Source organism: Trichosurus vulpecula, chromosome 4 (genome assembly GCF_011100635.1).
Source record: "Trichosurus vulpecula isolate mTriVul1 chromosome 4, mTriVul1.pri, whole genome shotgun sequence".
NCBI classification, from domain to species: Eukaryota; Metazoa; Chordata; class Mammalia; order Diprotodontia; family Phalangeridae; genus Trichosurus; species Trichosurus vulpecula.
The window spans coordinates 17,020,630-17,046,824 of NC_050576.1; the positions used below are offsets into that span (position 1 = coordinate 17,020,630).

General features: G+C 51.2%; 1 protein-coding gene across 6 annotated transcripts in view; it reads left to right on the forward strand.

Annotated features, from left to right (window-relative positions):
• Window positions 1-26,195, forward strand: part of DOCK7 (dedicator of cytokinesis 7) — a 178,952-nt gene that overhangs the window by 142,913 nt on the left and 9,844 nt on the right. For 4 of the 6 annotated variants that reach the window (XR_005010150.1, XR_005010151.1, XM_036753879.1 and 1 more), the window contains 10 exons: window positions 1,791-1,887; window positions 11,224-11,320; window positions 12,188-12,322; window positions 13,081-13,233; window positions 14,441-14,599; window positions 14,731-14,831; window positions 15,671-15,863; window positions 16,690-16,833; window positions 17,246-17,377; window positions 18,632-18,646. Coding sequence is in view for 4 of the 6 variants with exons in the window: in XM_036753879.1 (XP_036609774.1) it covers window positions 1,791-1,887; window positions 11,224-11,320; window positions 12,188-12,322; window positions 13,081-13,233; window positions 14,441-14,599; window positions 14,731-14,831; window positions 15,671-15,863; window positions 16,690-16,833; window positions 17,246-17,377; window positions 18,632-18,646 (1,226 nt within the window). In the remaining 2 variants the exon portion in view is untranslated. The remainder of the gene's footprint in view (window positions 1-1,790; window positions 1,888-11,223; window positions 11,321-12,187; window positions 12,323-13,080; window positions 13,234-14,440; window positions 14,600-14,730; window positions 14,832-15,670; window positions 15,864-16,689; window positions 16,834-17,245; window positions 17,378-18,631; window positions 18,647-26,195) is intronic. The other 2 variants (XM_036753880.1, XM_036753878.1) reach the window with 1 other exon arrangement.

The window sequence follows — 26,195 nt, forward strand, 5'->3', positions numbered from 1 at the left end:
TACAGAACACACCCCAGAGAGGAGGTGAGTGAATTACCACCAGGTGCTGGGCAGGGTCTCCATAGGGATCATCAGGGAAGGCTTCCTGGAGGTGGCGGCCTTGGCGCTGCACACTGAAAGGGTCATGAAGGTCACAAAAAGGAAGCTCCCCTGGGTTCAGGTGTCACCTGCCAGACTCCTCAGCCTGTCCTGAGCGCTAGGCCCCTGGGCATCCAGCTGCTCTCCAGACACCCGGCCTGACCTGCTTGTCTCTAGTTGGTGTCCCAGCATGACCAAAATGAGACCCATCTTCCGGACCCTCCCTGTAGCATTTAATGCATCCTCTTAACCGGCCCATCCTCCTCTGAGGGCAGCCAGACTATCTTTGGCTCAAGCCTCTCGGAGATTTACATGGGATCAGTGCCTGGCAGCTGGATGGATCCTCTCTGCTTTCTTAACTTCAGAGACCCTGCATTCTCCTAGATCTCCCTCTTCCCTATGGGACCACTGCCACTGCCTTAGAGCAGGTGGCCCCCAATATCCTGCTGGTGGTCCTCCTCTTCCTCTGTACATCTGACCACCTGCACTCATAGAGTCTCATTTGGAAGAGACCCAGGCCTCACGAGGGCTCCCATCTCATAGCAGTGGCTGACCTTTACGCAGGGTTTGGAAGTTTGTGGCCTCCTCTGAACCTCACAGCTCTCCTCGGAGGAAGGTATTGTTCTGTCCACATCACAGATGAGGGAACTGAGGCTGTCAGTCAGCAGGCATCTCTTCAGTCCCTGCTATACGCCAGCCGCTGCGTTCGGTGCTAGGGATACACCTAAGGACAGCCAGGCCTTGAGGAGCTCACAGCCCTAGTGGGAGAGACAGTAGGCTAACGATGATGTCCAAGCAAGCTCTGCACAGGAAAAATGGGAAAGTATTAGCAGGAATTGGTAAAGGCCTCCTGCGGAAGTGGGGCGGGGGCGGGGGGGAGGTTCTAGCCAAGAAGCAGGTTATGTTAAATGTACTTTAAAATTCTGAGAAGAAATAGTTTAATACCAAAAAGAGACTTTGACCTTGGTCTGAAGGAAAAAGAAGGATGGAGGCCGAGTTTACTGACCTTTAATTAATACGAATTGCTCTATGTTACTAGGCACTTTCCTCTTAAATATGAAATTATCCAGTCGTCATAGTTTGGCTTCCTCTAGATAATTTGACCAAGTGTTTCTTTTTAAAAAGAGTGAAACTAGTAAAACATGCCGTGTTTTACCGCTTTGGCAACTGAATGCTGGAGAGAGACAATTGTCCTTTGGAGGGGCTCTGCACTGTTCAGCTTCTAACACCAACTGCAGAGAGACCACACCTGCTTCGGTGGTATTCCAAAAAACATCACAGTCCTTCCGACTCCCCACATAATATAGCTAAGGAAGCAACAAGTCTTTATTGAAGGCCTACTAAGTATCCATCAAGACCATAGGTGTGGACGCAAGGAGAAGGGTTGGACAGGAACCAGCACGACCACGAGAAACGTTGAGTCTTCTTGACCAAGAGCTGGTCAGATGTGTTACCGCGCGATGAGTAAAGGAAACAAACATTGTGATTCACAAAATCGTTCCTGCGGCTGCCTTTTAAAAACTGCATTTCGCGTGATTGTAGAGGTGGTTTTTTAAGTGTAGGGATGACGGTGTTTAAGCAGAGCTTTCAGGTGTGGAATGCTGAATAAAAAGATTTTTCTAGTGCAGGATTTCTGTATGTTTGCAAGCAAACGTGTCCATTGTTCAAAGGGAAATCTCATTTACAAATTGGTTCTTCCTTTCACTTGGTAGAGAGAAGCCCATCGGGAAGTGCCTTCGGAAGCCAAGAAAACCTGAGGTGGAGGAAGGACATGACTCACTGGCGCCAGAACACGGAGAAATTGGACAAGTAATAGAGCCTCGTCTTCTTATGTTACTGATGGGCCAGTCATGGGACACGGGCATCAGGAACACAATTGATTTGGAGGACATTGTGTTAGAGGCATTTAATTTTCTGCTGTTTCTGTTTTGTTGTTAGGATGCCAGGAAGCCTTGGGAAGGAAAAAAACTGTATTTTATCCGTAAGGCCACCTGTATTATTTTAAAGTAAATAAATTCAGGAGGCAGCAGAGATGGAGGGAGCTGGCCTGACAGTCCTCCAGGCCTGGTTTCAAGGCCTCCCTGGCCACATACGGCCGGGTCCCTGTGGACCAGTGCCCTGGGCAGCTCCCTGTCGTGTAGGTCACAGGAATGCTGGTCTGTGGGGTGAAATCATGGGGCTTGTCCTCGTCCCCACAGGGAATGTCACTGACTCTAGATAGAGATAATTATCAGATGACGGGACATTCTGTTTGAGAACAGATTTTCCCCTTTGACTCTCATCCAAAATCCATTAATTCTGCACATGGTTACTAAGTGTACTGTGAGCCTCGTTCTCCTCTGGGTGCCTTAAGTAATCCAGGAGGAATAGAAAATGTCCCCCCAGTCCTCAAGGACATTGAAGTCTACTCTAGGAGAGGAGGGCACACCCACACAGAGCCCAGGGAGGCCGCAATGAGTTAGAGGAAGCTAGTGGAATTCACGGGTGATGGTGGCAGTGGGCAGAGACAGGCTTGGGGGGAGGGGCGGGCTCTGGAGACACAGAGGGAAGGGGGAGGGCCACAGTGGGAGCAAGGCCCTGTGTGGGGTGTACAGAGGCCCCAGTTGGGTGGCTCCCCTGGGCAGTAGGGATTGGTGGGTGATGGAAGCTCAGATGGTGGAGGTCCTTGAATGTTGGTGTGAGGGGTCTGTATTCACTTCTGTGGCTGTGGGGAGCAGCCTCTTGGGGGTCACTGAAATACGTTCAAATTTTTAGGTGTCCCATCTTGATTGAATTCGGCACTCAGGCCTGAAAACCAAGTACTTGCTACCTGTCAGCAGATGTGTTCTGCTTAGAGAGGATGACCTAGCAAGTGTAGAATGAAATCGGAGAATCCTTATTTGAAAAAAACAACAAAAAAAATCAATATACTTGTCGCCTAAATGCTAGTTACATATAACTCCACAATAGCTTGAGCAGTGCTAACAGAAACAGGCACACAGGCCTGTAGCCAAGTCCCACTCTGATACCCCCTTTTGTGATCTTGGCTTTTTGAAGCCTCTGGTAGAGAACAAATCCTGCCAGGATGTGTCCTTCCATCTTGGAAGCCTCTAAACCGATCATCCCGCTGCCCAAGGACCATCCTGGTACAGAGATGCTCAGACCCAGGAGGCCGGGAAGGCTCCAAACCGATCATCCCGCTGCCCAAGGACGTCCTGGTACAGAGATGCTCAGACCCAGGAGGCCGGGAAGGCTCCAAACCGATCATCCCGCTGCCCAAGGACGTCCTGGTACAGAGAGGCTCAGACCCAGGAGGCCAGGAAGGCTCCAAATCGATCATCCCGCTGCCCAAGGATGCCCTGGTACAGAGATGCTCAGACCCAGCAAACCAATCATCCCTGCTGCTCAAGGACTGTCTTGGTACAGAGATGCTCAGACCCAAGGGGCCAGGAAGGCTCCAAACTGATCATCCTACTGCCCGAGGACCATCCTGGTACAGAGATGCTCAGACCCAGCAAACCGATCATCCCTGCTGCTCAAGGACTATCTTGGTACAGAGATGCTCAGACCCAAGTGGCTAGAAAGGCTCTAATTGAAGGTCTGGTTCTGAATTCTTTTACTGAGATTAAAAAATATCCTGAGAAAAGAATAAGGGATCTGGGAGTAAGCCTGGGCAGCCAGAATGGAGCAGGAGGAGGAGAATGGACTGGATTGTCTTTGGGAAACTGCAATTCTTTTGATGATCCCCAGCTTCTCCCTGACACAAGTTTTGCCTCTTTAATGCTGTTATTCTTTGGTGAGTGTTGTATGCCTGTGAGCCATGGAAGGTGACGGTTCCTGAAGAATCCAAGTTGTGGGTTTCCCCAAGGTTGTTGGAGCAGTCTTGGCGGCCTGAGCAGGGCACAATCCCTTAGAAGTGGCAGAAAGGATGTCTCCAAAGATGCAGGTGTTGGTCAGGTGGGGAGAGGAAGGGGCAGAGAGCCCTTGGGCCCCACGTCCCTGCAGCATCAAGAGAACTCATGGATGGGCAGCAGGGAAGGTTGTCTTCTGAGGCACAGGACTGAATGCTCGCATTGCTGAGGCTGGGAGGAAAGTTCTGACCTTCCAGTCCTTGGGCCAGGTGACCTCAGAGGTGTGGGCAGCTCCAAGCCCAGGACCTTCCCGCGCACTCATTCTAGTGCCTCAGCTCCTGGGTGCTGCCTGTCTTGTTTGTAGTCAGAATAATGATAATGAGGAGGAGGAGCAGTAGACTCTCTAAGGTCTCTTACGCCATCCTGAAGGCCCATCATTTGCCCTAATAACAGATCTGCACTAAGGTGTTGTCTCCCTCCAACCCCTCTCCCCACCCCGGGCACTTCTGAATCTCTTCAACCACCACCTGAGTCAGCTTCTCCAGAGCACAGCCCTGGCCCTTCCTGAGCGCTGATGCGAGGCTGGGGAAGCATGAGGGGCTGCCGCAGGCTGCACCAAGACAGCTGTTAGTCTTGAAGTAGAGGAGAGTGACCGGGGCACACCCCCAGCCCTTGGCGCTTGTTCCTGGGGAGGCCGTCATCCCCACCCCCCAGCTATGGTCTGGAGCATCCTTTAAAAAATGCCCTCTGAACCTTAGCGGTTTGTTTGTTTTACAAAAGCTAGACCTCCCCAGGCCACCCCTTCTTCTCTTAGCATTCATTGCCAAGCAGGCTCCAGCGGCTGCAGGTGGGCTTCGGGCCACGCTGCTCTTCTTATGAGGCTGTGCCCTCTTCTATATTCACGTCCAGCTGTCTGCTTTGCTTCTGTCGATCAGTTCCCTCTGCCTTCTTACTGGTCACTTGGGCAGCTCTTGCTTTTCCTCTTCATTGTGGTCATTTATGTTTGGATCTTCAGAATTTTATTCTGGAGAAGTTTGCCTCCCTCATGGATCCCCCTTGCCCCTTTATCTTACGCTTTGGAGACCTGTACGTGTCCGCCGAGGCTTGGCTTTCCTCTCCCTTCCTGTCATGAATTCCATGATGGAGAAGTCACCTGTCCCTAAGTTTCTCTCATTGCTAGTTAAGCAACCAGTGTCCTTACGGTCAAAACCAAGCCCAGAATAGGGGCTCCGCTGGTCACTTCACTTTTTGAAAGATTTTTTAAAATTTTCATTAAGTCAAATTACTAATTACTAATTCTCCCTCTCCTTGGAGAGAGAGAACACATGCTCTGGAATATGTCCCAATAATTATCCTATTAGCACGATACCATGCTTCTGTGTCAGTTTGTGATCAATTTACCAAGCTCCTCCTGTGATTCTTCCTTCCACCCAAGGGGTCACCACCAACACTAAGGCTTGCGCTCCTCAGTTCAGTTCACCAAATATGTAGCAGTGTCTCTTCAGAGAATATCTCCCTCATACATACTGTTAGGCCTGGAACCCCCATTCTGTCTTGGGTTCTTTTCCATAAGGTTCATCCTTCTGAAGTCTTATCATGGTACTGAGAAGTCACAATAGCAAATGCACAATTACATCTGCCCCCTTGTATTTTGACATCTAATTCTTGCTGGTTTTGGGAGACTTTGTGCATTTTGTTGCTAGTTGTCTTTTGAGATTCTCTCGTGAATTCCTTGCCTACTTTCTCTCTGTTTTTCTGTGTCCTGACTCACCCTGTTCACTTCAGTATCAAGCTTGGTCCATGGGGCAGTTTTCTTCCCTCTATTCTGTTTTTTGCTCTAGAAACTTGTACACATTCATGTTTTCACCAGTTCAATTCAATAGACTTTTATCAGGCCTTGTTAGATCCAGTATTTTACAAGTCAAGAAAATGAAGTCTGGAGAGGTTGAGCGCTTTACCCCAGATCACATCAAGTAGGAGAGAAAGCGGGTCGTTGTCATGAAAGGAAGGAGAAAAACAGGCTGGTTGCTAGGGGCAACATGAGGCTCAGCGGTGGTTCTTTTCAGCTTGCACCCTGTCTGGGGACTGAGTTCAAGAAGATGTTGTAGGGTGAGCGCTGAAGAGTCCTGGAAGGGAGGGGAATGATGGCAGGCAAGGAGCAGGATGTGGAGCATAGCAAGGGGAGGAGTGATAGCTTGTCCCCTAAAAATGAAGAGAAGAACAAGAAAAAAGATGTGATAACAGGAGGCAGAGCTCAAGAGAATCATAGCTTCCTTGGTCATCTTCACAAAGAGCATTTTCACCAAGATCCTCATGATTTGGGGCTTGACAAGCATGAGATTCAGAAAGGTGCAGAGCGCCTTAGAAATGCATGAAGTGAGTGGTAGAAGGAGCAGATGCTGAGTCTCAGAGAAGACCGTCAAGGACCAGGTAAAACCAGGCTCAGTGAACGTGGGCCAGCCAGAGTGACGTCTGTGCTGTGAACAGAGATTAGAGATCAAAAATCCCCACACTGGGCGGGCAGCCAAGATGGCGGCTGGAAAGCAGGGACTAGCGTGAGCTCCCCACCAAGTCCCTCCAAAAACCTGTAAAAAATGGCTCTGAACCAATTCTAGAACTGCAGAACCCACAAAATAGCAGAGGGAAGAAGGGATCCAGCCCAGGACAGCCTGGATGGTTGCTGGGTGAGGTCTTTCACGCACAGAGCTGGGAGTGGAGCAAAGCGGAGCAGAGCCCAGCGGGGGCAGCGCACCCAACCAGACCAGGAGCCGGGCGAAGGGGGCCCTAGCACCCTGAATCAGTGAGCTGTGTCAGTTGCCAGACTTCTCAACCCACAAATACCAAAGACAACAGAGAAGAACTGCAGAACCCACAAAATCGCGGAGGGAAGCAGGGCTCCAGCCCAGGACAGCCTGGATAGTCTCTGGGTAAGGTCTATCCCCCACGGAGCTGGGAGCGGAGCGGAGCAGAGCCCAGCGTGGGCGGCGCGGACCAACCATACCAGGAGACGGGCGGAGTGTGCCCTAGAGCCCTGAATCAGTGAGCTGCAGCAGTTACCAGACTTCTCAACCCACAAACACCAAAGACAACAGAGAAGGTTAGTGGGAAGAGATGCGGGAGTGGAAGGAGTTCGTGGTTCAGCCACCACCCCGGGGGCAGCGGAGGTGGGGCAGCTACAGAACTACAGCTGCAGTTGCTTCCGGCCCCAGGCCCACCTGGTGGGAGGAATTAAGTGGTGGATCAGAGCAGGAGTGAAGAGCCTGCTGAAGATCTAAGTCCAGTCCAGTTTCGGGGTTCTTGGGGAAGGAGGAGTGCTGCTGTGGCAAAGCTGGCGCATCCCCCCAAGCTTGGATCATAGTTCTCTTTACTCTACAAGCAGTCATACCCCGCTGAAAAAGTCAAGGGTCAAGTTAGTTGGCTGGGAACATGGCCAGGCAGCAAAAACGCACCCAGATACAGTCTCAGACTTTGGAATCTTTCTTTGGTGACAAAGAAGACCAAAACACACAGCCAAAAGAAGTCAACAAAGTCAAAGAGCCTACAACAAAAGCCTCCAAGAAAAACATGAACTGGTCTCAGGCCATGGAAGAGCTCAAAAAGGAGTTGGAAAAGCAAGTTAGAGAAGTAGAGGAAAAATTGGGACAAGAAATGAGAATGATGCAAGAAAACCATGAAAAACAAGTCAATGACTTGCTAAAGGAGACCCAAAAAAATACTGAAAAATATACTGAAGAAAACAAAACCTTAAAAAATGGACTAACTCAAATGGCAAAAGAGCTCCAAAAAGCCAATGAGGAGAAGAATGCCTTGAAAGGCAGAATTAGCCAAATGGAAAAGGAGGTCCAAGAGACCACTGAAGAAAATACTACCTTAAAAATGAGATTGGAGCAAGTGGAAGCTAGTGACTTGATGTGAAATCAAGATATTATAAAACAGAACCAAAGGAATGAAAAAATGGAAGACTATGTGAAATATCTCATTGGAAAAACCACTGACCTGGAAAATAGATCCAGGAGAGATAATTTTAAAATTATTGGACTACCTGAAAGCCATGATCAAAAAAAGAGCCTAGATACTATCTTTCAAGAAATTATCAAGGAGAACTGCCCTGATATTCTAGAGCCACAGGGCAAAATAGAAATTGAAAGAATCCACAGATCGCCTCCTCAAATAGATCCCCCAAAAGAAATCTCCTAAGAATATTGTTGCCAAATTCCAGAGCTCCCAGATCAAGGAGAAAATACTGCAAGCAGCCAGAAAGAAACAATTTGAGTATTGTGGAAACCCAATCAGAATAACCCAAGATCTAGCAGCTGCTACCTTAAGAGATCGAAGGGCTTGGAATAAGATATTCCGGAGGTCAACGAAGCTAGGATTCAAGCCGAGAATCAGCTACCCAGCAAAACTGAGTATCATGCTCCAAGGCAAAATATGGATTTTCAATAAAATAGAGGACTTTCAAGCTTTCTCAGTGAAAAGACCAGAGATGAATAGAAAATTTGACTTTCAAACACAAGAATCAAGAGAAGCATGAAAAAGGTAATCAAGAAACAGAAATTGCAAGGGACTTACTAAAGTTGAACTGTTTTGTTTACATTCCTACATGGAAAGATGATGTGTATGATTCATGAGACCTCAGTATTAGGGTAGCTGAAGGGAATATGCATATATATGTTTATGTATATATATATGTATATGTGAGCATGTATGTGTGTATATATGTATGTGTGTATGTGTGTATATATATATATATATATATAGAGAGAGAGAGAGAGAGAGAGAGAGAGAGAGAGAAGGCATAGGGTGAGTTGAAGATGAAGGGAAGATATCTAAAAGAAATAAAATAAAATTTAGGGATAAGAGAGGAATATATTGAGAGAGGGAGAGATAGAATGGGGTAAATTATCTCGCGTAAAAGTGGCAAGAAAAAGCAGTTCTGTAGGAAGAGAAGAGAAGTCAGGTGAGGGGGAATGAGTGAATCTTGCTCTCATCAAATTTGACCTGAGGAGGGAATACCATACATACTCAGTTGGGTATCTTACCCCACAGGAAAAAAGGAGAAAGAACATAAAAAAGGGGGGATGATAGAAGGGAGGGCAGATGAAGGTGGAGGTAATCAAAAACGAACACTTTCTAAAAGGGACAGGGTCAAGGGAGAAAATTCAATAAAGGGGGATAGGTTAGGAAGGAGCAAAACATAGTTAATCTTTCACAACATGAGTATTGTGGAAGGGTTATACATAATGATACCCATGTGGCCTATGTTGAATTGCTTGCCTTCTTAGGCAGCGTGGGTGGGGAGGGAAGAGGGGAGAGAATTTAGAACTCAAAGTTTTAAAAACAGATGTTCAAAAACATAAAAAAAAGTTTTTGCATGCAACTAGAAAATAAGATACACAGGCAATGAGGTGTAGAAATTTATCTTGCCCTACAAGAAAGGAAGGGAAAAGGGGATGGGAGGGCAGTGGGATGACAGAAGGGAGGGCTGACTGGGGAACAGGGCAACCAGAATATACGCCATCTTGGAGTGGGGGGAGGGTAGAAATGGGGAGAAAATTTGTAATTCAAACTCTTGTGAAAATCAATGCTGAAAACTAAATATATTTTAAAAAACAATTAAAAAGAAAAGAAAAAAAAAGAAAATCCCCACACTGGAAAATGTGTGCTGGCAGTGACATTGATCAATACCAACAGCAGAGTCTCAGGCTCCCATTTTAATTTAGAAGTCAGAAGGAAAAGTGAGTATTTTCTGGGCTCTCTTAGGACCCAGTAGACAGGAGCAGAGCCAAGGTTACTGTTGCCCTAAGACTGGGGAGGGAAGGGACCCCATATAGCTAAGTAGCGCAATTCTTTATTGTGTCCATGGCCATCTGTCAAGTCCAGAAAGAGTCAAACTGAGCCACCAGACCCGAGTAGAAGGGAACTTATCCCAAAATCAACTTAGAGAATGCAAATGTTTACAGAATCATAGAATTTAGAGTTGGAAGGAGGCCCAAGGACCATCTCATTCAGCTTGTCCCCAGAGGGCCCCCTCCCATGACGAACGTGACAGGCGGTCATCCAGACCAGTGAGGGGGAGCCTAAGATATGAAGTGAGTTACTGCTCTGTTAATACAGGTTGGGGGTGACCTAAAAAAATACTTTTATAGGCTGATTAATGCAGACTATACGTTCTCTGCCAGTCCGCACTGTTACAAAAAAATGAAAATCAGGGAGGGCTTTATTTAACAAGGCTCTAAGGTCTAAGGACACAACACAGACTTAATCAGAGAGGGAATGAGGGTGTGAAACCTACCTGCCATAGCTTCCCTTAGTTATTTTTTAACACATTTTTGAAGCCTGAATGTGCTTCCTCCTTCACTCTTTGTCCTGATCTCTCCCTCGGGTGGTTTCTCCTCCTGCCACGCTTCGTAGAAGCCACCGCACCCCAGGTCTCGGCTTTGGGGTCCCTGCTTTCTGGGTTTTGGTTTTGAACTAAATGCAGCAAGTCTTATATTTCCTTTCTTGAGGCTCCGTTTAATCATTGCTGTGACGTGTGGCATATTTTCCTGTTTTGTCAAGATAATCATTTAGACACCTTAACTCTAATGTTTCGTTAACTTTCCTCCCTTTGCTGACATAATAGTAATGATGGGGTGAATGAGAATTCCTAGGCTTTCAGGTGGCAGAGTTTTAGGAATTAGCCATCATGTCAACGTCCTTTCCTCTTGTATCTGTGCATCTGTCCTGTGTACAGTTGTTAGTCTTTGTTATCAGGACACAGATATTTACCCATAATTGTACTTCATATTATACTTAGAATTTTATAGTAACAAAAATCATTTGTGAGAATGAGAATGACAAATGCCTTCACTGCATTAAGTTGTCTTGTTGCCTGGTTTGGCGGGTTCACTCCGTAGTCTCACTGAAGATTTAAGTTATCCCTTGTGATTAGATGTACCAAGTTTTCTGGGGAAATAGATGCAACTTTTATCCCAAAGAAACACATTGAAAATCCTTGGTATGGTAATAAGCCCGTTAGCAGGCAGGCCCCTCAGGAATGCTGCTCATCTGAGTCCCCTGCACTCCCTTCAGTTGGGTCGGGAGAAAGGACTGTGCACGGCCCTTCTCCCAAGGGCAGGTGCCTGCTGCCCCGTCACCAGCCTGGGGTGAAACAGGGAAAGGCGGGGTCCCCAGTGGGCTGCTTCTCCTTAGGTCTGTAGAATAGGTTTACATTTTTGGTTGTACCTTTTTGAGAGATTTGTTGAAATGTGTTTTTGTCAGATTTTTTTTTTAACATTTAGAGGTAATTAACTCTAATACTTTGTTTCGTTAGGTCAAGGGCAGAGATTGAGCATGAAGCACTTATTGACGGAAACCTTGCAACGGAAGCAAACCTAATAATTCTGGATACGTTAGAGATAATTGTGCAAGTGAGTGTCACGCAGAGGTGAGGATGAAATTGTGGCCTCAGAACGGGCAAAGTTCACAAAGACACCAACCTGTGTCGGGGACTCTGAGAGGCAGACAAGACTTCCTCATTCCTTGGTAGGGAGTGGCCACAGCCAACTCCAAGGAAGAGAAACTTACTGTTTTCTAAAGCAGCTGATTCGGACCTGGGGCAGATCTCCTCCTTTGGAAAGTCTTCCCACTTCTGGGGCGAAATCTGCCCTCTGAGGACTTCTACCAACCTTTGCTCTCTCTAGCCTCTACTTCTCTGTCCATGTGACAACCAAAATCTGAAGCCCTTACCACTTATCGGTCCTCAGAGCTGCAGGAGCATGTTGCCGGCTGAACGCCATGCAGCAGAAGTAAATATTTCTATACAGAAACACACACACACACACACACACACACACACAAACACACACACACACTGCCTGTGATATTCCTAAAATGATAGAACAAAGTCTCCAAAGCCCCAGTTAGAATAATGCCCGAAGATGGGAAGACCTACAAGCACCTGCCTGGATCTGTGATCTGACTGTGGCACAAGGTCCCCCAGTTCTGGCCAGTGATCTCCTGGTCTTCTGTCCCTGGCCCCCTCCCTGCTTACTTGTGCATGCAGAGGGAAAGGTCTGTGCCACACCTTCCCTTTGTGGCTCGTCCCTCACAGGTGTCTTCCCTGGGATGGCAGCTGGGTGTGATGGGGAGCAGATGCCTTTGATTGGGCATGCTTTCAACCTCGGCCTCCTTGCCCAGAAGGGAGGGCTGCTCTAAGGGTGTGGAGGGCCAGAGAAAGAGGCAGGGTCCATGGAGGTGCACTGGGAATCCCTGACGTCTCTGTTTCTCTATTTCAGACGGTCTCCCTGGCAGAGTCCAAAGAAAGCATCCTGGGCGGGGTGCTAAAGGTGCTTCTGCACAGCATGGCCTGCCACCAGAGTGCCCTCTACCTGCAGCACTGCTTTGCCACACAGCGAGCCCTGGTCTCCAAGGTGGGCGAGGCCCAGGGGCCTTCTTTCTCTCCTTTGCTGCCCTGCCCTCTTCTGCCTCTGTGGCCCCAATTGTCCTTCAGCCCCCCAGCTTCAGAACTCTGTGTGTGAACCTGCCGTGTCACTGGACCAGTGTTCTGTCCACACTAGACAGATGAAGGGATTCCTTTTATGGGGGAAGGGTGGGGTTCCAGTAGCTGAGAAGAAGCTCAGACTGGTCTCAAGTAAGAGGTTTTAAGGGTAGAAGAGACTGAAGTTAACAGCTAGATTTAACTTGGGGTTTCTCGAGTTTCATTCTTCAATTATACTCAGTCCTCATCAGCACAGACCAGCTCTTAAAGTGGGGTCTGCACTCAGTACTGAGGGGTGCTTGGGTGCACTTGAGAGTCTCAAGAACTTGGATGGGCCGAAAAATTACATCTTGGTCGTATCGCTCCATCTAACTGAAATAGAGCTTTTCCTGCGATTATGAGTATTTTTTAAAAACCGTTCTGTAATAAGAGGTCCCAGATGTTGCCACCCCGCCAGATGGGCGCATGAGCCCCTGCAGGCTAAGAACTCCCAGCCTGGAGGCTCTGGGGGCTGCGGAGCCCGGTGTGGGAGGGGAAGCAGGGCCTGGTTCCTTCCTCGCCACACGCTGTGTTTCCCCGGGAACGTCCCCCTGATGGAAGGCGTGCGCGGGTGCATTTCCTCCTCTTCCCTGGAGCTGGAGCCGTGAGGCCCGCGTCCCCCTCCCCAGCCACGGTCTTGCTTCCTTACAGTTCCCCGAGCTGCTGTTCGAAGAAGAGACCGAGCAGTGTGCGGACCTCTGCCTGCGCCTCCTGCGTCACTGCAGCAGCAGCGTCGGCTCCATCCGCTCGCACGCCAGCGCCTCCTTGTACCTCCTGATGAGGCAGAACTTCGAGATCGGCAATGTAAGCCCTGCTGGCAGAGGGGAAACTGAGGCCCGCGCGGGGGAGACCCCTCCCCAGGCTCTTCCACTCAGTGGTCGGCTGTGGCTGAGCTGTGGTGGAGGCAGGTGCCACTGCCCGGAGGCGCCTCTTGGGCCACAGGGCTCTGATGTGAGGGGTCTTTGAACCCGTCTCCCATTCCATCTGCCAGTCTTTTGAGGCAGTGTGTCCTGCTGGACTGAATGCCAGGCTTGAGATCAGGCAGAGCTGAGTTCGAATCTGGGCACGTTTCCTCAATAGCTGTGGGCAGGCGTCCGAGCCCCTTGGCCAGTGTCCTTGTGGTGATTGTTGAATGAGAAGCGTGAGGGTGCCCGCAGAGCGGGGGGATGGGCTTTGCTCTTCCTGACTTCGGCCCTGGAGCTACCTGGTGGTGCGTTGCTCGGATGCCCGGGCTGCCGGACATTACCCGGCGTTGGCATGAGCTGGTGCCTCTGCACTGCCCCGGGCTTCTGTGACCTCTTCTGTGCTGAGGGCAACAAGGAGAAACTCCAGCTCGGAGACCCTCGCCTTCTCTCACCCCCTCCCCCCACCCGCCTGCCTGTCCTTGTCCCCTGCTGGGGGCTGCCCAAGGTTTTCTCTTGTGCTTTAGAATACTGATGTCCTAAAACAAATGAATAGCCCAGAGGAAGAAGGCAGGGCGGGCAGCGGAGAGCCCCGGCACAGACCCCGGGTTCGGTCACCGCCCATGTCACCCGCCTGGGCCTCAGTGTACACATCGGTAAAATGGAAGCGTTGGCTCGGGTGAGCTCTGAGCCACGTCCTTCAGCTCGTTTTACAGATGAGGAAACTGAGGGAAACAGGGTGGAGTGACTTGCCCGAGGCCACACAGCTAGTGTCTGAGGCTGGATTTGAACTCGGATCTTCCTGACTCCAGGCCTGGGGCTCTGCGCACTGTGGCGTCCCCTGGCTGCCCCAGCCATGACTCCCTGAACCTCTAATTCTAATACAGTAAAAACACTAAAACCCAGCCGTGACCCAAGTAGGAGAAGCTGTGGGCAGCATGTTGCGTCACCCAGGACGAGGCGGAGGGGGCATGGGGGCAGGGGCGGGCGGGCTGGCCGTGGTGACCGCAGGCTGGACGTGGTCCGTGTTCACGCGTGGCAAGTGGGTGTGAGTGGAAGCATGTGCGCGGGTCCCAGAGGTCGCTCTCCATCCCTCTCATCTGCTGCAGAATTTCGCCCGCGTCAAGATGCAGGTGACCATGTCACTGTCATCCCTGGTGGGCACCTCGCAGAGCTTCAACGAGGAGTTCCTGCGGCGCTCCCTCAAGACCATCCTGACCTACGCCGAGGAGGACTTGGAGCTGCGGGAGACCACGTTCCCAGACCAGGTCAGTGGCCGGTCCCCGAAATGCCCTAGCCTTGGGGGGCCCCGAGCCGGGTCGGAGGGGTGTTGGAAGGGGGTGGGGGGGTGCCTGTGGCCAGGGCAGGAGGCCTCCCTCACGCGAGCCGTGGGCTGCAGGTACAGGACCTGGTCTTCAATCTGCACATGATCCTGTCTGACACGGTGAAGATGAAGGAGCACCAGGAGGACCCCGAGATGCTCATCGACCTCATGTACAGGTAGGGCCGTCCCCCGGTGCCCCTGGACACCCCGAGGGCGGTGCGGGCTCCCTTCCCTCCCACCCGCATAGCTCGTGCTCGTCTTCCTGCCAGCGGCCAAGACCCCGCCATCCCCATTCTGCGGATCGTTGGGACCTCAGAGGCCGCCTCATCCAGCCTCCCTCACTGAACAGAGAGGACGGTGTCCCCCGCCCCAGGGTGTGTCGCCTCTCACGGGCACCACACTCGGTGCCATAATCAAGATTCGCACTCAGGTCCAGTGGGACTTGGCTGTCCTCAGTGGTGGTTTTTTGCCCAAACATGCCCTGGAGATGCTGCTTTTTTAGTTACCTTTGTTCTTCAGGAAAGCCCTTCATGGCCGCTCCCATGGCGCACATCTAAACGGCAGCTCCTCATTCTTTTCCACTTATTTCCTAGTGTATCAAACTTCATCCTCACCTTAGCCACGTAGTCGGTCGGCAGTTGTTAAGCACCTACTATGTGCCAGGCACTGCGCTAGGCGCTGGGGCCACGGAAAGAGGCAGAGATAGGCCCTGCCCTCGAGGAGCTCACAGTCCAATGGGAAGGAGAGAGACGACAGACAGCTCTATGGACGCCGGCTCTAGAGGAGGGACATGAGGCGGGCGGGGGAGGTCAGGGGTCTAGTGTGGCCGGAGTGGGGATGGCCGCAGAGAACCGCTGGCTCTGTGCACCACAAGGGCAAGCCTGCCTCCCTGGAGGGCTTTGGGCATGAGCCAGGCCTCTCCGCGCTCAACACTGACCTCTGGGGGCCTCTCCCGAGGCCCTCCCGTCTAGCTCTGTGGCCAGCGCTAGCTCAGCAGCATTTCTGCCCCAACCAGAATCGCCAAGGGCTACCAGACGTCGCCGGACCTGCGTCTGACCTGGCTGCAGAACATGGCCGGCAAGCACTCGGAGAGGAGCAACCACGCCGAAGCTGCCCAGTGCTTGGTCCACTCAGCTGCTCTGGTGGCCGAGTACCTGAGCATGCTGGAGGACCGGAAGTACCTGCCTGTGGGATGCGTGACTTTCCAGGTGGTCCCCATGGGGGTTAGGGCCATCCGGGAGTGGGGCGGGGTCTGTTCTGAGAACATTGGCCAAAGAGCCGGGTTTGAGTCCTATCTTTGACTTCCCTGGCCTGTGTGACGCTGGGCCAGGGCCCTGCCCTCTTAGTGCTCAAGGCTACATGGGACAGAGGAGTTGCTGGCCTTCTCTGACCAAGGGAGTGCCTTGTCTCAGTGAGTGGCGGGGCCGGTCCCTTGCCCTCCATGGCTGATCCTGCCCAGGGCCTTGTAGTACAGGTGTTACTAACCCTGTTTACCCGGGACGAAATGGAGGCTGAAACAAAGGCTGAGGCCTTGCTGTGATTCTAGGTCAGCTCAGTAGAAGAGGCAGGATTTGAACCCGGTGCTGCCCTCTCCTCAGCTGTAGGGTGTGAGCATCAGACCCCTGCATTGGCCTGATGGAAGGTCAAAGGCCTGACTGTCATCCTGGCCCTCACTCCTTGTTTAGAGGCAGCGGGTGGTGTTCAAATCTAGCCTTAGACACTTCCTTGCTGAGTGACCCTGGGCAAGTCACTGCCTCAGTGGGGATTCTAGCAGCACCTGCCTCCCAGGGTGGCTGTGACGGGAGAGTTCTGAGCACAGGGCCTGGCCCGGGGCAGGCCAGGGCGGGGCGGGGAGCATTTTATAAAAGCTTCCTCCGTCCCTTCCCCCTTTGTGTGACCCAGGACAGTGCCCTTAGATCCCCTGTGCCTCAGTTTCTCCACCTGTCCACTGAGGGAGTGTTGGCCTCAGTGGCCTTCTGGTGCCACCACCGGCTCGTTGGTTGGGGCTGCTCTCACCCGGACCTGTCTCCACAGAACATCTCGTCCAACGTCCTGGAGGAGTCGGCTGTGTCAGACGACGTGGTGTCTCCCGACGAAGAGGGGATCTGCTCGGGAAAGTACTTCACGGAGGCCGGGCTGGTGGGGCTGCTGGAACAGGCGGCCGCCTCTTTCTCCATGGTAGGCGAGCACGGCGGCCCTCGGCCCCATCTCCTAAGCTGTCATTGGGCAGACGCAGCCGAGTCTCAGTCGGTGCCTGCAGAAACACCTCTCACACACATGCGTGCACACGCACACATGCGCATGCACACTTATAAATCTGCGTTACTGATGTAATTACAGCTTTAAAAGCAGCAGAGAGCCCCGTCGGCTTCATCTCGGGGGGTACGCAGCACAGCGCACACTCTCCGGTGAATTCCCCCCGGTTCAGATTCCTTTCCAAGCCCCCGATTCAGCCGGCTCTGTGCCATGCTCTGCCGCACTGTCCACGTCACGGGCTTCGGCGCGTCTGCGCATGCTGGGAGCTGGTGACCGCGTGTTTGTTTCCATCATGCGGGACGCCCCCATCAGCCTCGTCCTTGTTGCTCTTCAGGCAGGAATGTACGAAGCGGTCAATGAGGTTTACAAAGTGCTCGTTCCTATTCACGAAGCGAATCGGGATGCAAAGAAGCTGTCCATCATTCACGGTAAACTGCAAGAGGCGTTCAGCAAAATTGTCCATCAGGTGAGATCACCATGTCCAACACTAACCTTGGAATGCGGTAGCGGGGCTGGGCACCCCGTCAGACCGGGGCCTCTGAACTGACCGTTTTAATTAGGTGACGAATGAACAAGGTCAGGGTCGTGGTCTCGGCCAACACGGGGCTCTTTCTCAGGTTGAGAATTCAGCCTTGGGAACCCATGGGCAGCCCACGCGTGGACATGAAGCCCCTGGCAATGGGGTGGGGGTGGGACTTGCCCTCCAGTTTTTAAACATGATGACATGACTTAACCCTTCAGAAAAATTCCTTATCCTTTACACCATTTTTAATAGTTTGGGGTTTCAAATGCCAGTTACATGGTTTGCCATATGCCTGCCAAAAAAAATAGACCTTTTTGTAGGTAGTTGATTTTCTCTCCAAGTGACAGGAAAAGCTTGTTCAGGTTCTTCATAGTTCAGGGGAGTCACGAGGGGCTTTCATTTTTTTCTAGGGCATCAGTATTCAAATGGTCCTTTGCTTGCTTTCTTCTATGCAAGTACGTGATAGAAAACCCAGGGAGTCCCTAAGGGCCAGGGCCTTGGCCCAGACCAGCTTGTGTTTCATTCTGGTGCCTGCTCTTGAGAATCACCAAATGAAGCCCCCCACAAGCAGGGTCCCCTTAGACAAGGCAGGGGCTGCTCCCAGAACTTGGGCAGAGCCTCCCGGCCCCTCCTGCTCTTTGTTCCCCAGCTGCTCATTATGGGCTCCCTCTTAGGAGAAGGGCTTGCTCCCTGGGCCCCTGCCTAGCGCTGACCCTGCCCCATAACTGGCCAGATCGGCCTCCTGTCTCTGCCGGGGTGGGGGCTGAGAAGCTCCCCTGATATCAGCCCAGCCGGCTGAGCCAGAGCACCACAGACCCTCGTGGTGAGACACGGATCCACCCCAGATCGGGTCCCGGGTCCGAGCCGGCCTTTGTGCAAATGATGCCCTCCTAATCTTGGCCACCAAAGCTGCATTCCTAAGAAACTTTCATAGCTTCGTGTAAGGCTCGGTTGATTGGAGCGATGGTCTGTTCAAGGGCAGTTGGTTGGAAGCAGCTGGCCAAGCGGGACCCCGGGCTCTGCCATCGATGGAGGAGGGGGACAGGGTGAGCAGCAGTGGCTGGAAGGAGGCACGGGGGGTGCTTGGGGAGGAAGTCAGGGTCTCAGGTGAGCATGGAGACATGAGGCCGTCTGTGTAGTTCCCGGACCCTGAGCTGGCTTGTCTGTGACGTGCCTCTTCTGCTTTTTATCACACAGAGCACGGGCTGGGAGGTAGGTACCATCTTAGCGAGGTAAAGCCGCTCCTAGACTGACCCGATTCCTCGTGCCCGTGCTTGGCCCACATGTGCTAGCTGTGGGCGTTGTGTCTCTGTCTGCTACTGACCCCATTCATTAACCAAAGACGTTGTTCGGAGCGCTGTCCGTTGTAGACACTGACCTGAGGGCGGTCGAGGCCGTGCATGGAGAACAAGACGTGTGACTAATGAGAATCCCTGGCGAATGAGCCCCCGTGCCACCCCCTCATCTGTTTGCATCTTTCCAACGTTTCCTGTCGTCTGGCACGGAATATCCTCTTTGGTTAAGGCCGTGTGGTGCTCCCCCCATCCCCAGAGGTCGATTTATGGGCGTTGTTCAGAGGCACAGGAATGGAAGCAGCCAAGCTAAGCCTGGTTCTAGGGAGAGCGGGAGATGTAAACGGCCACCTTGCTCTCCTCGGCTTCCAGACGTGACAGGGCCTGGGGAAATGCCCATGGGTGTTACCTGAAAAGCCGCATGTAGCTCAAACTTACTTTAGAATCCGTAGAGAAGCTGGCACATTAAAGGAATTCAGCTACAGTTCTTTTCAGTTACAGCAAAGAATTTCAGATGCCACTTACAAAGGGAAATCAGAGACGTGGCCGTGCTCAAGGTTTTACCAGTAAAGTGAGCCTGAGTTATTAGGTGACGTTCTCTTACTTTGTTATTCATACACATCCAGGTTTAGGATCAGGCAGCTTAGATTTTTCTCTAACTTTATGGCATGACCCTGATTTATGAGTCTAAACATAAAAATTTGGAAAAATTCTGTTGCATACAGATTTTTTCCTCCACCAAAATAAATACCTACCTTTTATTTTTCTTTCATATGAAACAACTAAGTTGCCAATGAAGTTAATTCAACAGTTTGATGCTTAAAACTGTATCGTCACCTTCACCTGAAAAGAAACTCCTTTCTGTGCTTCCAGGGGATCTCCTCAGTCAAAGGCTTGACTCTGGTATTTCTCCCCTGGAGCGCTCAATCGGCTAAAATTAAATCTCGAAGAATGAAAATGAGAACCTCTGAGCCGCCGCTGCTGCCGGCCGGCCTGACGCTAAATCGACCCCTGAAATTGATCCTTGTCATTAGCTATAGCGTTGACGTCACTCGGTCATCATGTGTTACTGCATGTTCAGAGACACCTCACGTCCTCGTCCCGTCCTAGTTCACTCTGCCGTCCACCTCTGCTGGACCGTTAGCCTTTTAGCTTCCAAGTTTGTTGCATGTTTGTTTTTTGCTTTTCTTTTGTAAATACTTTAATGGATGCTTGCATTTTTTAAATTTATTTGCTACCGTTTGCTGCTTATTTGTTTTGAAATTTTCCTAATTAAAATACTTTCTGTTTTCTCTTCTCTTGCCCCTGGTTGCTGACCCTCCTCCCCACTTTTACTATTGTCTGTTGTGGTAAGTTCGTACTTCGTGAATATTTTTCTTTTTGACTCTGTGGAAGCCCCAGTATTTCCATTTTATCAAAGAGCTATGCCAATCGGTTGCCAAAAACTTGACAAAATTCCCTCCCTGGTTTGATATCCAGTGAGAGTAATTCTAGCATCTGAACAGGCCAGCCTGAGCGGAGAACTTCCGCCAGGAGGCTGCTGGAGCTGCTCCTCTGCGCTCATTTCCCATCATCTTCTGTGAATTGGTACAAATCGCTTTTTGAGTTGGCAAAGCTTTTTGGCTGTGTGTGTGTGTGTGTGTGTGTGTGTGTGTATCCAAGATAAGTCTTGAGACTTGAATTCTCACAGTTTGGAAAGGTGTTTCCTGTGCATAATAACAAATTCTGAACTCTCCATGAATTGCGGTGGCTGCAATCTGCTCTTTCAAATCTGTACTGGCTACGCAGTCTGCACCTTCGTTCTCTCTTCTCTTGAGCCCTATTATTTTTCTCAGAATAATAGAAAAGAATTTTAATCACTCCTTTTCTTGTGCCTGCATTTGTTGCTTTTGTTCAGACATGAGTTTCCAAGGCATTTGAGTTTTTTCTGAATTTCAGTGTAGAAAACCATGGTGCGTGTGCAACATTTCCTAGTGTGTTTTTTTTTCCAATTGTTAATGTGAACTGGCCTAATTTTCTAGTGGAATATGTACAGAGTTTTGTGTCATTCTCCTATGACTGGTAGAATGTAACTAGATAAGACCATGTCCAGATTTTCAAATTAACCTTCAGTTTTTGGAGAGAGTAACCCCTAAATATTGACAGCAAACATTCAGCCAGACATTTTTTCTCATTTCTTGGAAAGATGAAATGTATTTATTTGAAGAGAATGCCCTCACCTGTGCAGGAGGAAAGGGGCTGGGTTGGCTGCTTGGTCCAGCAGTTGACCAAGGGAAAGAGTAGGGCTGGCCTTGGATAGCTGACTTTTGATGTGGGGGTCCTGAGAAAAGGCCAGCCTTCTCTCTCCCCGTCACACTGGACCAGGAGGGATGGCATCTGGCCTTCCTGCTAATACACTGCAGTGGAGCTAGGAAAGCAACACTAGCTTCTGAATAAATGACGAGACAAGCCTGAGATGCAGTGATAGGCCAAGATAGGAGGCCCGTTCTCCACTGAAAAATGTCTGAAAGATGCTCTTATTCCAATGCCGTTGTTCTGGAGAATAACGATTCTCTCTCCTGTTTTACTGCGTGACCTAACCCTCCCTGTCCAAAAGGGTTGCTGCTCGCTGCCCTTTTACTGAAGAAAGGCTTTGGCTGCAGCGCCTCCCTGGCAGAAGGGACTTGCCTTTGTGGAGACTTGTCCCTTTGCCTCCCTGTGTGCAGTCATTGCCACACATCTGGAGACCACCTTATGCTTTGCAGGGGTTTGTATCATTTACATCTAGGGCAGATCCCTGGAGGTCCCTGGTGGTCAGCGACGGAGTCCTGAGGTCCCCCTGGCCTTTCCTGTGGGCCCAGGAAACCCTGTCTGTAACACTGGGGCCAGTCATGCTTAGCCTGGGGTGATTAATAAATGCTCTGCCTGTTTCTTAGGAAGCCCATGATCTGTGTGTGGGACAGGTGCCCAGGCAGAGTGAGCTGGTACATGTCACTGGCTGCTCTGGCAGCATTTGGAATCAGAATGATTCTTGTTCTTCCAGAAATGCTTGTGATGAACTGTGGTGCCCCTCAGGCCTGGAGTTCTGCCAGCATTTCTGGGAGCTCCTGAGCCTTGCCACCCTCATCAGTGACCACTGATGTCAAACCTCAACACAGCCTCGCCCCTGGTGCCTTAGACCTTGAGGCACGGCATCCAGGCCAGTCCTGATCAGGCCCCAGCCCCAAACCTGTCCCCTTGCCGAACTCAAGCCTGGCCTGCTGGGGCTGTCCTGAAAAAAAAGATTTCTGCTCACATGCTCTTGGGGCTAATTAACACTTGCTTAAGTCTGGACAGGTCAGCAGAGCTGTCAGTCAGGCCTTGATGTTGCTGTTTTCTGAGGAATGGATGCTCACCTTGGAAATGTAACAGTTGGCTCTCCCTGCCAGGTTAGAACTGGCCCCAGCACCGCCCTGCTGCCAGGCTCCCCTCCTCGCTGTCTGCAGTGCCACCCTCCTGGCCTTCTTGCTCTCCCAGGGGACTCCTCCCCACCACACATCCCTCTTCTCCCTTCCTCCTCCTCCTCTTCCCCCCTCTCCTCTCCTCCTCCACCTCTTCTTCTCTTCCTCCCCCTCTTCCTCTCCTCCTCCTCCTTTCTCCTCCTTCCCCTTTTTCTCCCTCACCTCCAGCTGTCTTCCCCCACCGCTTCCCAGCTTCCCAGCCCTGCCTGCCGCTCTAGCCTCCCTCTGAGGGAGGCCTGCCTGGGCCTTTCTGGGCCTCTCCCAGGAGGGCTCCAGCCCCCCGAGCAGGGCTGCAGTGTATTCGGGCGTTGGTTGTGGTTCTCTCTCCTTCATGTCCCAAAGACAGGACAGGAAAGTAACAGAATGAAGAAACAGCATGTTGTGCCACAGCTGTGATCTCTTTGGTGTGGGGAAAGGAGTGAGCATTTACGTGGTGCCTGCTGTGTGCCAGGCACGGGCTTAGGGCACATTCTGCCTCATCTGCGCCTGGCAATGACTGTACCAGGGAGGAGCTATTATTGTCTCCATTTCGTAGTTGAGGAAACTGAGGCAGACAGAGCTTAAGTAGCCTAGGAGTGTCGAGGTGGCTCCATAGAGAGAGGACCAGGATAAGCGTGACCCCAGTCAGTGATTTCACCTTCCTGCCTGTTTCCTTACCTGTCAGATGGGGATAATTCCAACATTCGCCTCCAGGCTTGTTGTGAGGATCCAGTGGGATTAGTGATTGCACGGTGCTGGGCACATAGTAAGCACTAGAGAAATGCTGATTATTTTTAGCCATTTCCCAGGTCCCACAGCTAGTCAGTGTCTGAGGCTGGGTTTGAACTCAGATCTTCCTGAGTCCAAGCCTGTGTGCTTGCCTCCCGCTGAGCACACTTCCTCCACCAATATCAGGCATCACCTCGTAGCGTCAGAGTGGCTGGGGCCTGGAGCCTGGGACCCTGCAGCTGGCCCAGGGCTGGCTTTGCATGTGTGAGGTGGGGAGAGGGGGCCCTGCTGAGCTGTGCCCTTCTGTCCTCTCCTGTAGAAGCTGGGGTGGGGGGGCAAGCCCTTCCTCCTCGAGGTACCCTGACCTGGGGGAGCAGGTACTGTGAAGTGGAGGGGTCCTTAAGTCGGATTCCTCTGTGCTCGCTTCTCCGGCTTTTGTTAGGCCCTTCTCTCAGCTTCTGAGGCACTGGGACGGATGCTTCCAGAACAGAACAGCCTTGGTTGTCTCCAAGCAGTCACTCGTCCGTCTTGATGTGGCCACTCTGGGCTGTGATGCCTGAGTAAACATTCCTGGGCTGCCACCTGCCATCTTGTGCAGCCACCTCAGTTCTCCAGAGGATAGCCAACATTGATTAAGCCCCTACTGTGTGCTGGATAGCACCTGCCCTCTGAGGCAGAAGCTGAGGAGCGGGGGGGGGGGGGGGGTGGGCAAGGTCACGAAGCCCCAGAGGATAGCGAGAACCAACATTGATTAACCCCCCACTGTGTGCTGGGGCAGAAGCTGAGGAGCATGGCAGGGGGCTGGGAGGGGGGGCAAGGTCATGAATCCCCAGAGGGAGCTGAGAGCCAATGTTGATTAAGCCCCTACTGTGTGCTGGGGCAGAAGCTGAGAACCTGGTGGTGGGGAAGAGCTGACATCATGAAGGCCCAGAGGGAGCCATGCCCCCTCTGTGGAGGGCATGATTAGAGAGGTTTGGGGTGGGGGGGCCTTTGAATGTCTGCCATCCTTCCTCCTCCCTTCTCTCAGCATTTCCCCTGCCTGTGTCTGCCCCCATCTGTGCATCTACACATCTCCCCAAAATGTCCTCTTCTTCCTCTGCCGCAGAGGTCTTGTGTGGCCTCTGACCACACCGTGCATATTGCCTGTGGATCCCCAGAAAGACTCAATTCTGTGTCCTGGCCTGTGTGACCAGGGGTCAGTCACTTCCCTGTTCTTACCTGAGTTTCCTCCTCTGTAAAGTGGGGAAGCCTGAAGCAAGCATGGAAACATCCAAAGCAGTTTTTAAAAGGGCTGCGTTTTTCTTCTCATCTTTAGAAGCTGAGTCAGGGGGAGAGGGCCGTGCTTGGGATTGTTTGGGAACGATGAAGGGGAAGGGCAGGGCTGCTCCCTGTGGGCTTCCCGTCTGTGCCAAGTCGAGGGCAGGAGAGGACCAGACGAGTGTTACTGAGGAGGAGGAATGTCCTGTCCTGGGGGGAATGCCCCTAAGAGGTCCAGGGGTATCCCAACCTGCATGAGGGCCCAAGCAACATCAGAGGCTGGTGCCCAAGAAAGGGGCCGGAGGGCTGGGAGGAGGAGACCAGATCTGGGGCTCACCAACAAGGACCACTTGGCTGCTGGCATACAGTGGAAATGACTGATTCATCTTTAATTCTGGGATAAAGAAAGAAAGAAAAAACGGGGACTTCTGAGTTTTGTGAGCCCCAGGTTAGAGGGCTGGACGTTGCCTCAGGTGTCCATGACCTCCCAGATCTCTCCAGAGGAGACATTAAGAACCTAATCAGCTGCAGCTGTCTCCATGGTCTAGGACACCTGGAACCCAAGAGGAGATTTAAAAAACAAACCGCCCATTACCTAGCACCCACCTTCCACTGCCCAACACCCTGTGAACAGTGGGGCTGCATCAGCCTCTGCACGGACTCGACAGACAGACACCCAGCTCCAGGCTGACAGTACTGTTGTCATATGATACAGATGGGCGAGGGATGTGTCCTGTGCCTGGGCTTGAAACCAAGCTCGGCCCTACTACCCCCAGCCCCCACCTCAGAGCCCAACAAGGAAGCCAGACCTTGTTCTGTTATGTTCAGGTGCCATCCTTTAGGTTCAGTCATTCCCAGTGAGTGGACATCCCCTTAGTTTCCAGTTGTTTGCCATACAAAAAGAGCTGCTGTAAATATGTGTATTTATTAGTAGGCGTGTGTGTGTGTGTGTGTGTATGTGTATTTTCCACACACGTATATGAGAATAAAAAAGGTTTTTAGGTGAATATCTCTTAAATGTTGAAATGCCAATACTGTTAACAATTTTTTTTTGTTTTTTAACCAGGGAAGTCAGTTGATATCTAGTTTATAATTAGATCCATTAGACCCAAAGAGATGTTTGTATCTGTAGTAAAGCAGGGTAGTTATTTGTATATTTTATTTGAGGTCACCATCCCTTTGTAGTAGGAGAAGTTAAGATTACAGTCAGTTCAACAAGTGCTTCCCAAGCCCCCGGGCTGAGGACACAGAGGCCAAAATGATCCATCCCAGGAGGAAGATGTTAACACAGATAAGCAGGACTCACACTCAACTCTCCAGGTGTTTGGGGCCACTCCTTTACCTGAAGAATTAAACAACACAAAACAGAGCTTTGCCGGACAGCTTCCGGTCCAGCCTGGTTCTGCCCTGTCTCAGGATTAGGCCCAGCAGCACTGGCAGGAAGGCAGGCAGGCCTTGGCTCCTGGCAGCCGAGCTCATCCGAAGATAGAATGGGTGAGCTGTCTTTGTAGCTGGTGGAGTCCTCTGTAATCAGTCTTCATGCAAAGACTGGGTGATGCCTTGGCCAGGGTGTGTTAACAGGCTCTCACAGTCAGGTCCGGATTGGCCTAGAACAGTGTGTGTCCTGGCCCCCTTTGGTAGTCTGCTGAAACCCAGAGCCCCTTTTCAGAATAGCATGTGTGTTTTCATTTATAATTGAGAGAAATGCTAAATTTCAGTGAAACTAAAGATACAGTCTCCCCGCATCCCAGTGTATGGAGTGCCCATAAATCTAACCTTGGACCCCAGGTTGCGAACCCCGTTTCTAAAGAGGCTTCGTGATTCCCTCCCCCTCTGAGATTGGGATGCCAGTATAAGGTGTCCTGCAGTCAGCCCATCTGGGTTTCACATTTTCTCCACATCCTTTAAATTATATACCGTTTTTCATGACTGGTTGTGTCGACCCCTCTGACCTGGTATTTGGAGAATAAGAATGAGGGAGTGTGAAAATGAGATGTGGCTTCGATGTAGCCTCAGTTGGCGGGT